Source organism: Typopeltis vanoorti, chromosome 1 (genome assembly GCF_054136105.1).
Source record: "Typopeltis vanoorti isolate ZY-2024b chromosome 1, IOZ_Tvanoo_1.0, whole genome shotgun sequence".
Taxonomy (NCBI): Eukaryota; Metazoa; Arthropoda; class Arachnida; order Uropygi; family Thelyphonidae; genus Typopeltis; species Typopeltis vanoorti.
The window spans coordinates 18,871,214-18,884,340 of record NC_143549.1 but is presented as its reverse complement, the minus strand read 5'-3'; the positions used below and the strand labels follow the sequence as shown (position 1 = coordinate 18,884,340).

General features: G+C 36.6%; 1 protein-coding gene across 5 annotated transcripts in view; it reads right to left on the bottom strand.

Moving 5' to 3' along the window:
- The window catches only part of Fancd2 (Fanconi anemia complementation group D2), an 883,021-nt gene that overhangs the window by 92,576 nt on the left and 777,318 nt on the right, over positions 1 to 13,127 (bottom strand). For all 5 annotated transcript variants that reach the window (XM_090413132.1, XM_090413256.1, XM_090413216.1 and 2 more), the window contains one exon: positions 5,318 to 5,356. In XM_090413132.1, the coding sequence (XP_090269258.1) occupies positions 5,318 to 5,356 (39 nt within the window). The remainder of the gene's footprint in view (positions 1 to 5,317; positions 5,357 to 13,127) is intronic.

The following is a 13,127-nucleotide window of genomic DNA, read 5'->3' as shown; positions in this document are numbered from 1 at the left end:
ATTGTAATCTGTATAGCTATTTGTGCCATTGTAATATGAGGCTATATTTGTATTATTGTAAACTGAAGCTCTATTTAATTTCCTTTGTCTTAACTTTACTTCTATATTTAATTTACTATTTTCTTCTAATTTTCGATTTGCTTCTTCTATATCTCTATTCTTCACTATCCCTTCAATCTATTTTATCTTCACTCTATATTTATCATTAATTTCTTTCTTCTATGTCTTTATCTATTCCCTTTTAATTCCTCTTTAACTTTATTTAATCCTTTCATGTACTTTATTAACTTTATTCCATTCCTTTTATACACTTATTAATCTTTACTCTCTTTACTCTACTTTCAGCATTCTTTACTTATACCAGAGATCACTAGAAATTTATTTTTGATATAATGACTGTGCCACCAGCGTCTCCTTGTGGTATAAGAAATATCAATACTTCCAGTAAAGTTCGCTTTCTATCTTAAGGTCCTTCTTATTTATATTTTACAGTCGTGGCTAACACTTAACTTTGAGTCGTAGCTATTGTAAACTCCCCGCTCACAGGATCACGTTTAGTTGGAAACAGTGCATTGCGTTAAAGATCAGGAAGCACTCTTTGTAAATAAAACAAACATGTCTATTTATACCGAAACAATCATACAATTTACACATTAATGAATCACTACTTCTTACTCCACTCTTAGTTTAACACTTTAGAGGAAAACTTCCTTTAGAACATTTACATAAGCATGCAACATAATACAAATCATTAAACAACTTAAAGAGAAAACTATCAGCCCATTCACAATTTTGGAATTATCACGTCTTGTTAACTATAAATTCCAGGTTTCACTTCTCTTTATGCAAACTATTTCCACACTATATATAGTAACTCTATAAACTTATCTGTCCTTCTAAAACAGTCTCTCATAACACAGATAAAATTACACTGAAAACAAACTCACAAGACGTCCTTTTCTCTATAGTGCAGTTGTTCACATTTTCTTTACAGATTCCCGGGTTTCTTTTCTGTATCAGGTTTTGGGCTTTCACTTGGAGATTTCATAAACACTGACATTTCATCGACGAATGGCTGGCGGAACCTGGAGCACAATTTTCCCAGCATTATAGACTTGGGCGAAGGTCTGACGGTCGAGGCTTCATGCAGGTTGTTCCATTGTCAATGCATTAGGTCTAGCTCCACTGCTCCCATGATAATTAATCAGCTCTTGGGGCTGTCCGTCTCAGAATCATCCGAAAGGGATGAAAGTCATGAATCGACGATACTCTCTCCTCTTTTTCTCTTCTCCTGGTGTCGATAATTTTTCTATGATGCCTTAAATTCGGTTTTCGTGGGACCCTGGACGAAGGTTTGAGACCCCCAAACTTTCCTGCGCAAACGCTTGACCTCCTCTTAAACTTCTAGTTCTCCCTGAAGTGCACATTTAACCTTATTAAAGGAATGGCATAGCCATGTTAGATGCATGCCGCCCTTTTTAACACTGACCTTTGAAGGCAGTATCGGACTGGCAGGTTTCTTTCACATTTTATACTAAATACTAACATCAATATATTTCTGATTTCTAAGGCTCCCTTGAATTTACATTTACACAATTTAGCAAACTAATTCCTCTAGGTTTTAATACATGGGCATTTAGTATTACTTACATAGAAAATTACAATATATTTTCAATTTCTAAGGCATTGCCCTTGACTTAACATATTCATAAATCTTCTATTTACACAATTTATCATGCCAATTCTTCTGGGTTTTGATACATGGGCTTTTAGTATCACTTACACAGAAAATTACAATATATTTCAGATTTCTAAGGCATTGTCCTTGAACTTAACATATTCATACATCTTCTATTTACATAATTTATCATCCTAATTCCTCTGGGTTTTAATATGTGAGCTTTTTGTATTATTTACATAGAAAATCACAATTTTACTTTTGTGAATTTTGGATGTGATCCCTGTAAAAGTCGATGCAATAAAAAAATGGAAAAATTTACGCTGCATTGAATTTTACGATCCGATTCCACAGCTGTATTTAAAACTATCAAGCTATTGCAATAACTCTTAAATCATCTCCCCAACCATCTCTCCCCCACCTGCTTTATCTGGTTTCTTTTTCAAAATCCAGATTACCAATGGGTTTATTTCGGACATATACAATAACTTATGTAGCATATGCTCCAATTAACAATTCAGCAATCTCTAAAAAATCTGATGAGTTTATAATGGCACTTGTCACATAATAAAGATTATTAGACATATGTATTCACAAGAATAAATAATTTTATGATTACTAATATTCTGACCAGAAACTAACTGCTCATCATCAGTGTATTAGCATAATCACAAGGTGAAGCTATAACAAAGAATGTTAATCCTATTTACAGAGCTAAACCATGTACTGGAATGCTACCATACAGGTGGTTACCAAAGAAAATGATGAGATAACAATTAAAGCTAAAATTGAAATGAACCGAAACAAAAATTAACAAAATTTAGATAAATAATTGAATGACAGAGTGACACAGCATTAATTATTAAAAAACAGAAAGGGGAGCACATTATTGCTTTCCATTTATGAGGATAACACCCTCCAACTTGGCCACAGAGAGGCAATCATTCCAATTTAAGTTTGGTTTGCATAGAAGTACTACTGCATTTCTTTAAATAACTACTCAAACCCAAACCTGGACCAATGTAAAAGGCAAGTATCAGACCATAGGACATTCTGATTAGGGTCCACTGCATGGCCAGATTTTTTTTTAGGTTGTTCTTGTTGATATAAGACTGCTGTTCTTGTAGTCATTTTTCGGAACAACATCCTGTTTGTCCAAAGTACAAATGGAGACACTGACTGAACCTAGTAAACATCAGGCAAGTTGAGAAGAGGCTACTTATTTTTCATGGATGGTAATAACCAGAAGGAGCTTTTGTTGATAGAGAAGAATGTAGAGACTGAACTGAATCTTTTCACGATCTTTGCAATCATCACTAAGATGCCTGATATTTATGGGAGAATAACTTATCTTAAGTTAAGAGTCTTGGGAATGGGCTTGTAGGTGTCCATGATGCACTTAAGTTGAAGTCATTTGTAGTATGATGCACTACTGGATGATACTCAGTTTTTGTCAGAGTGCTTGGGCATTGGAGCAGATTACATGTGCTCTATTGGGAAAAGATTTGAAGATGCCTATTTTTTTTTCTCCTCCTTAGATAGATGATCGCTGAATCTTGTTCTATGTAGTGGCATGTGAAGATAGGTTTAAGGTGAACCAATGTTGTAAGTATTCCAGACGGGATACAGATAAAAAGGACATCCATTATATATTTAGTATAATCCTTTATCCAAGTGTAAGCAAACAAAGTTTGTGCCTGAAGTATCTTCAGGACTGAGGCAACTCTGGGTCTGGCTCCCACTGAAGAGACCTCAATAAAGGTTGAAACCGGTCTGGGTAGTAATGAGAACTTAGTCCGTCTTTGTTGTTATGAGTTGCCCCAGTCCTGAAGATACTTCAGGTGCAAACTTTGTTGCTTACACTTGGATAAAGGATTAAACTAAATATATAATTTATAGTCTAACAAAGTGGAAAAAACTTCCAAAAAGGACATTCAGGAAGGCAAATTTTACACGCTTTTCTTTTTCTACTATTGTAGGCTGTTGATTTTGGTTAAGAAAATTGGTAGTGATATCTCTAAGTCTGACCAGATGACAAACACATCATTCACATATTATCCCAAAAAGGAAGGTTGAGGTTGTATCGAAGAAAATAGGGAGTCTTCATGATGCTTTAAGTAGAAATTGGCAGGTGCAGGTGACAGGACTTCCCATGAATTTCCTTTAATCTCTTTGAAAAATTAGTTTCTGCAGATGAAATAGCCTAAGTGCAAAGTCGAACAGTTTGACAATGACTGGAGAGAATTCTTCTGATAACAGTCAGAGAGTGCCAACCAGAAGTACAGTGGTAAATAATGACTGAATGCCAAACTAACCATGATTGCTGAAGGATAAGGTTTTTTCTTTCCCAGAAATTCTGATGAATTTTTCATAGAGGGTGTCACGCATCACCTATAAGTTAGCTTAAAAGATGAGCTAGGAATTTAGTTAGCAATGTGGGGTGCTTCTATACAATCAAATGTGGGTCTGAGTGAGACTCCTTCCTTAAGGATTTTTTGGCAGGCCATAGAAACTTGGCATTCTTCTAAATGGATCAGAAGATCCATTTTGATAACTTTGTTGAGTAAGGAATTAAGTTTACTGATTTGGTAGTGGTAGGGTTCTGAGTAATCTCCTGGTAAGTGATCTGATTATGTAATAGCAGGGAAATTTTTCTGTTGTACTCAGCAGCATCCATGATTACCACAGCTTTTCCTTTGTCTGCTTTAGTTATGGTGAGCTGGTTGTTATGTGTCAAGGATTTAATTCAAATCATTTTAATTTTAGCTTTACATCCAAACCATATTTTATTTTGTAACCATCTATATAGTAGCATTCCAACATGTGGCTCAGTTTTGTAAACAGGATTAACATTTTTTGTTCTAGTTTCACTTTACAATTATGCTCATGCACTGATGGTGGCCAGTTAGTTTCTGATCAAAATATTTGCAATAATGAAATTATTTATTATTTATTCTTGTGAATATGTGTGTCTAATAATCTGACATTTTTCTATCAATATTCACTGATCTGCATGATTTTTCCTTTCACTTGCCATACAGCAAATAAATTCTGTAGGATTTTCTTTCGTTTAAAGGCTAACTGTTTTTCCATAATCCAATTCTGACTTCCTCACCATGGCTGTATAACACTTAGTCGGCTTTCTTTCTCCTTCTACCAGCCTTGTTTGTTACATTTTAAAAAATAAAATAAAATTTAAATTTAATTTAATTTAATTAATTAAAAAAAAACTGAAAAAATATCCTTAGCTTGCTCACAGTAACAACATGCTTTAGGCTCACAACCTTTTGTGAGTGGAAGTCATAAAAAACTGGACTGTTACTTTTATTTGAATAACCCTTAAAATACTGATTCAACCAAGCAGCTCAAACTGATTCATCAAACCAGATTCTATAATCACTCTGACAACAATCTTGATCTCCTGGCTTAGTACATATGTCAAACTGTCATGCCTAGTTCTTGTAACTACCTATATTTGCTCTTTCACTGAACAACAATATCTATAAACACCTAACACCAAATCCATGGTGCTTAAATACTGTAATTTTATATTAATAAGCCCTTTTTCCAAGTTAACTGCATTACATTCCCAACATGAAGAATATAAAAACCAGCAAAACAGAAAAGATTAATGTCTACCTTTAGACAAGATCCCAGATTTGTTCTTCCATCAAAGACCTAAACAAAAAACACAATGGAAAAAAAATTAAAATAAAAGGCAATAAAATTGTTAATTACAGTTCAAAGATAACTTATTTTTGCACAGCGAAATATTTCAAAGCTTAAAACTTTCAGAATTGAGAGGAGAACTCACAAGAATATAGCATTGGAGTTACCTTAATATTACACTACTTATACAGGGTGTTCGGGATAAATTTGACATATTTATAATTAATTATATTTTTCCGTAAGTTACATGTATTAACACACACTTCTCTTCATTTAAAAGTTTGGACCCTTCTTCATTCATATACAAGATGTCAGAAAGGATGGATAGCTGGAACCCACCTGAATCATGGAAGAGAATAACTTGTATCATGATGATTCGTGCCCGCCATCAAAATAAGGATATTACGACTGCTGCCCAATGCTCCCTGAATACAGTAAAAACAATCAGGCATGAACTAGAGACTTGCAATGGTGACTACGAGGATGTAGCAGGAAGAAAGATCCCTAGCAGACGATCTGATTGCGTTCGTACAGCAGAATTCCTCGCAAATCTGCAGGAACAGGTGTTGAAGAACCCTGGCATTGGAATTCGGGCTTTGTTCGTGGAGTTGCTAACTGTAGTCAAGCCCTGGATAACAAGGGTAGCCAATGGTGGGCCGTATGTATGGCAGCAGGATTCGGCCCCTTGCCACACCTCTGGGAAAAGTCAAAAATGGTTGTCTGAAAATTTCTACGACTTCACCAGTCCAAATGTTTGGCCTCCAAACTCCCCAGACCTTAACCCCATGGATTATTTTGTATGGGGCGCAGTTGAAAAAGACACCAATTGCACTTCCAGTAATACAAAAGCCCAGTTAATGGATAAAATTAAAACAGTTTTTGCGGCCCTTCCCAGGGAGACTGTAGCATCAGCTTGTTCGAGGTTCCGAAGCAGAATTGAAGCTGTGATCGATGCTAATGGTGGTTATTTTGAGTAAATCTTGTTGATAGTATTGTAATTAACTCTGCCTGTAATGTTTTTTTGTCAATTCATTAAATTTAATAGATACAAAGAAGATTTTCTTTTTCCTTACGAAACTGTCAAATTTATCCCGAACACCCTGTAAGACAGCAAACTCTCAGGTGATCTATATATGTTTGCCTTTCATTAGTGCTTTTGCAAGATTCACTAGTCTGACAGCTGTTTCAAATTTCTGGGTCTCATAAGACCAGAAAGAAAACTCATGATAGTAAAGAAACTCTTTTCGATACCACAACAAACAAGCAATCCTAAAGAAAGTTGTAATTTGCATAAGTGGACTCTCAGCCGGAGTGTGAATTAAAATTTGTTGAATAGAAAGCTTCAATTTGCAATATGAAGCTGAATGAAAGGATATTAATTATCCATTATTCTTTCATAACCAAAAAATTTGAAACTGATGAGTATGATAATACAATCATCAACAACAAAGCTGGCATGGTTTTTTTTTAAAAAGACACAAACTCTGTTCAGGAATCCATTTATCTGCATTTCATAATTCAGGCTCCAAAAAATCAAAAGTCCACTCATGCAAAATATTTTTAAACAAGAGACTGCAACAGTATTAAAATATGGGTTCTTGTCTTCATAAGATCTGTCTAGACTCTAACAAGAACCTGCTGTAAATACTCTGATGTCCAGGCTAATGGAATAGGATTGGCATGGAAGGTTTCTGAGTCTCAGTCTCAACTTGCGATAATGATGATGTTAAACATATTTTTGATATTCTCCAAGAAAGAAGTTCTTTTCTGTCCATAGTAAGCCAGGTCACAAGTAAAAGGCACTTCATATACTCCTGGTTGTGATCAAGGAGAGTTTGTCCTTAGGTGAATATATGAGAGTTGCCAATTTGATATATGTTTTAGATTTGGCAAGGATCTGATATTTATTAATGTACTCCTGATATTGGATGGGAACAGTTTTTCTGTGGTTATATGTATTAGGTGATAAAAGAGATTTCAGGAAAGTATATAGTATTTTTTTTCTATTTTTTGGAGATTACAGTCATTGGCTAAAAAAGTGTTGTGCAAGTTAAGTGAGTTCAATGGTAAGAGCATTATCACTAACTTACTGAGCTAGATAAGTCTGTCTCAGTGAGTTGGTGTTTTTAGGATACTATATTGTTGAGCTGAATGATCTCGATGTGCAAATATCTTCCAGTATGTGTAGGTTTTCTATAAAAAGAAAAACATAATGAATCATGAGAATAGCATGTGGCTAGTGCATCTAGGAAGAGCAGACAGTCCTTAGATTCCTGTTCTAATGTGAAGTAGATTTTGGTGTGTTGGCAATTTAAACACACTAAAAATATTGTTATCTGAGACCTTCAGGGAGCCAAGGACTCATCGAGGGAGGCTATAAAATCACCCAAACCAGCTATCATACTTTCCCTTAAATTCATTCACACTAGATGCACTCACTACCCCTAACAGCAAATTATTCCACTCACTCACTGCTCTCTGGTAGAAAAACTTAGCTCTTACCCCTTTCTTGACTGTGAACAAACTTAACTTCCATGGATGCTTCCGTGCTCTCTCTCCCCCCACCTTCCATATAACGAAAAATTTCATCAGTTGAAATCCTATAACACCCATTCAAAAGTTTATAGACCTCTAGCATATCACCCCTCTTTCTCCTATTAACCAGAGTCTGCGCTCCACATCCTCACAATTTGTCCTCATAATCTAAATCCCATAATCCAAATATAAGCTTTGTAACTCTTCTTTGCATCCTTTCCACAGCTTCTTTATCCACTTGGACCCAGAAGACCAAATCCATGCACAACAATCCAGGTTTGGTCTTAGCAAAGCCTTATGAAGAGGCAAAATGACTTCCTTATCTTTACATGTCAAAGTTCGCTTCAACACTGCAATTATCCGCTGAGTTGTATTTGCAACTTTTGCTATGTGACCTCTGAACTGAATACACCTAGTTGACACCTAGTTCCTATCCACTAATATGCCAAGATCCTTTGCCTCTTCAGTTTTTTTGTAGCATAATCCTGCTAATATAATATGCTGCTGGAACTCTAATTATGCCGAAGTGCATAACTTTACACTTACTAAGATTAAATTAACTGCCATTTTCGTTTGCCCAAATTTCCAGTCTATTCAAATCATTTTGTAATTGCTGAATATCAGTAGCATCCCTGATTGCCCTGCCTATCTTTGCATCATCAGCAAACAATTGCACATCTGATGATAGACCCTGCCTGATGTCATTAATGTATAGATTGAACAATAATGGCCCAAGGACTGAACCCTGAGGTACACCACTGGTTACCTTAAATCTGGTAGATTCACACCACTGTATACAACTTTTTGATATCTGTCTGTTAATCATCCCCCGATCCAAGTCAAGAGAATATATTCCAATCCTATTTTCTCCAGTTTATGCAACAGCCTTTCGTGTGGTATCCTATCAAATGCCTTAGAAAAATCCAATATTATCATAGTGTATCCATTCCCTTCATCCAACTTGGCCGTAACATTGTTATAAAATATGAGCAAATTGCTAAAACATGACCTTCTTTTAGTAAACCCATGCTGTTCCTTGCAGAGTATAGCATGTTTGTCTACCCATTTCTGTATGTGAGTTCTTACCAACTTCTCTAAAATCTTCACTACCACACCAGAGATACTGACAGGTTAGTACTTAGACATATCAGTTATTGCGCCACCCTTGTACAATGGAAGTATTATACATTCCTGAGCTGAGACTCAAGTTATACAAATGTGTGAAAGGCTTAGCCAATTCGGCTGAACATTCCTTTAGCAAACGGGCTGATATTCCATCTGTCCCTATTGGCAAATTCTTACCCAGGTTATGCAATAGTTCTTCAACTTCATTTTCATGAACCTCTAACACTTCATCCAAGGTAGCAGTAGCACTGTGCACTATGCTACATACACCTAGTTGATATATCTTAGCAAAGTGAGCACTCATTAGCTGAACAATCTCCTTGGCTTCTGACACTCGAGTACCATCTGCATTCAATAAAATTATTCTTCCACATTCATTCTTTCTTTTGCTTGTGGCATAATGATAAAATTCTTTTGGATTGCCTTTAGCTTGCATGGCCAATTTCTTTTCATACTCCGTTTTAGCTTTCCTCACAATAATCATTACTTTTCTGGCCTGAGCTTTAGATATTTCATAACTCCTCGCACTCTTATTCTCCCAATATTCTTTCCACATCTTCTTCTTCTTCTTGTGAATCTCTAGCTTAATAAGGTTGCACATCCATTTCACTCCCAATCTATTTATTCTTTGAACACTAGGGATACATTGAGATACTGCCTCATTCAAGCACTTTTTCAAAGATTCCTATGCATTGTTGACATTCAGTAACTGATACCATGGGACCAAAGATAGTAATCTCCTAAGTTGATCATAATTTCCAGCTTTGTAGTTCAGCATGTAACCTGTTTTAATCAGAGCTTCTATATAAGTAGATACTTCCCAAGAAAGTACAGCATGATCACTATCACCAATTGGCGGTAAAATAGCCATATTCTTGACAGAGATCCCTTCTGACGCTATGAGCAAATTCAAAATAGTGTTGCTGGGGTGACTAGGGAGCAAGAAAATTAAAATTCCTTAACAACTGTGTGAGGCACAATAAAGGGTATCAGTGGTGGCCCGTACATAAGCACTGCGACACTGCAGCACTCCGAAGGAAAAAATTAAAAATTTCAATTTTGTTTGTGTTTATAAATAATAACAATGCTTACATTATATAAATGCAATACAACATGTTAAAGTCTACAGCTTATGTTTGGACATTGAATAGTTAATAATTGCAATCGTTTGATTAACACTTAAGATTACGAAACAAATGCACTGCGATCTAACGGCAATATTCGTTGCCGCTCATTGCATGTTACATCATTCAGACACTGTCCAAACGGCAGTGTATTTTTAGTATCCTTAAGCACGTTATTTCTATAAGATATGAAACGTTTATTATTGGTGCGTGTGCATGGTGAACTATTTTTTGTCAATATTATTTTATTTTGTTAAAATAACATATAATTATGTATTTATTATAGATACAAGGCTGAATTATGACGAGTGTCACTGTTTAAAATATGAAAAGAATTATATTTTTTCAATTATCGTTACACAAAATAAATGCACTGCGATCTAACACCAATATTCGTTTGCCCTTGTCATTGCTATTGATATGAAACTTTTATTATTCGTGTTGTTCGTGGTGAGGATGAAATATTTTTAATAAAGCAATTTTTACTATGTAAATTTATTTGTTAATAAATTCATTACTGATTCCCCCGCTTAAAATTTTCACCGGCCGCCACTGGACTAGATTACAACGATATTATTGAACTAACATGTCCAGTCAAACTCACGGGGGTAGCAAAAATGGAGCTCTGCACCACTACATAAATAAGTGTAATTCTCACTCTGCCTTCTTTTCCTATTCAATGAGTTGATTGTCCTCCCTGAGATGATGGGCTCAAGTGATCCTGGGAATTGACTTTCTGAAAAGATATCAATTCGCATGTAATTTCGCTAGAGGCACTGTATCTCTCTGTTGGATAGAGCAAACCCAGCTTCGGATCTAGGGAGCAAGGATATCCGACGGGAGGCAAGACAGGTGAGGTGTTAGAGATTGGAGAGGTGAAGTTGATCGAAGAAAGTTCCAATTGGAAAGAGGAATTGATAAACAATGCCACTAGCCTAACTACTTTGGTTGAGGAAGGAAGGAGATAGAGGAATTCTTCCATGCAGTGTCCCAAATGTTCAAAGGTTTTTTTATGGAGGAAATCACCTCCTTGTCCTGTATGGATTTAGTAGAGCATACTGCTCAAATCACCACAACTGCTCCCATCCATGTTAAGCAATACCAGACTCCCATAAAAGAAATGGAGAGATTGCAAGCATCGTTTCAAGAATATGAAATGGCAGGGATCATGGAGAAATCTAACTCTCAGTGGAACAGCCCATACATACTAGTGGAAAAGCCTGATGATAGTCTGAGATTTGTACTGGACTTAAGGGAAGTAAATAAGGTTACCAAACCCATTGACTTCCCATTATTATTATTACGGACGACTCCAAGGAGTCCTTAGACTCATCGAGGGAGGCCTTGAACATCATATCCATCACAACTATTCGATATTCACACAGTATCTATCATACTTTGTCTTGAACTCATTCATTGTCATAGCATCCACAACAGACTCTGGCAGCTTATTCCACTCATTCACCACTCTAAAAGAAAAAACCTAACTCTAACACCCTGCCCCTTAGTCCCCCTAGTCCTCCCACCACCAGTCCTGTTCTCAAAAATATCCTCTGAATTAATCCTATAGAAACCCTTCAACAATTCGAATGTCTTAATCATATCTCCCCTTTTCTGCCTATCAACCAATTTTTGCAACCCACAAATCTTCAATCTGTTCTCATAAGGTTCATTCCATAGACCTGCTATCATGATGGTCACTTGCCTCTGGATCCTCTCAACCTCCTCCCCATCAAGAAGAAACCTAGGTAACCAAACCTGGGCACAATAGTCAAGATGGGGTCTTATCAAGGCTCGATATAGAGGAAATAACTTGCTTGTCTCTGCTCGTCAAAGTTTTCTTAAGCATCCAAGTGATTTCATGAACTGATTTAGCCACTTTTGCAATGTGCCCCCTAAACTTCAACTTCCTATCCACCAACACTCCCAAGTCCCTGGCCTCATCAATCTCCCGGAGTACAGTTCCACCAATGCGATATACTGCTGCTAATCTTTTCACTCCAAAATGCAAAACTTTACATTTTGCCACATTAAATTGACATCCATTCTCCTTAGCCCAGACCTCCAATCTATCCAAATCAGCCTGCAAAATTTTGACATCTTCTGCATTCACTATTGCCCTACCCAACTTTGCATCATTCCTCTCAGATCCTTCCCTATATTGTTAATGAACAAATTAAACAGCAGTGGTCCAAGAACCGAACCCTGTAGCACACCACTAGTCACAGGCAGTCTTTTAGAATCTACTCCAGAGTAAACTACTTTCCAATATCTCTCCATCAACCACCCTCCTATCCATCTCACCAACCCTATATCCATTCCCATATGTTGCAGTTTACGGATTAGAATTCCATGTGGTATCCTGTCAAAGGCCTTAGCCAGGTCCAGCAGTATCACTGTAAACCCATTACCCTTATCCAGTTCAGAAGTCACTGTGTTATAAAACCTGAGCAAGTTACTGAGGCATGAACTACTCTTCACAAAACCATGCTGTCCCCCATACGGTATCTCATTTTCATCAATCCATTCCTGTATTTTTCCCTTGACTACTTTCTCCAAGACCTTGACAACGACTCCTGATATGCTGATCGGTCGGTAATTTGCAACAGTAGTCTTGGATCCTCCTTTATGCAGGGAACTATTTTCCCCTCTTTCCACCCCTTCGGGACTAAACCAGACCCAAGACTCAGATTAAACAATATGGTCAAGGGCACTGACAATTCTTTAGCCTCTTCATGTAAGACCCGTGCTGGTATACCATCCAATCCCACAGATGTATTCACATTAATGTTCTGTAATAGACTATTCACCTCCACAATTCCAGTATAAACTGATGGTTGCTTCATTTCTTCAATATCACCACCTGGAGGATATACTCTTGCAAAGTGCTCACTCAGTAATTCCACTATATTGACTGATTCAGTGACCTCCCTACCATCGGCATTCCTTAAAATCATTCTGCCATGTACAGTTTTTCTTTTACTTGCAGCATATTG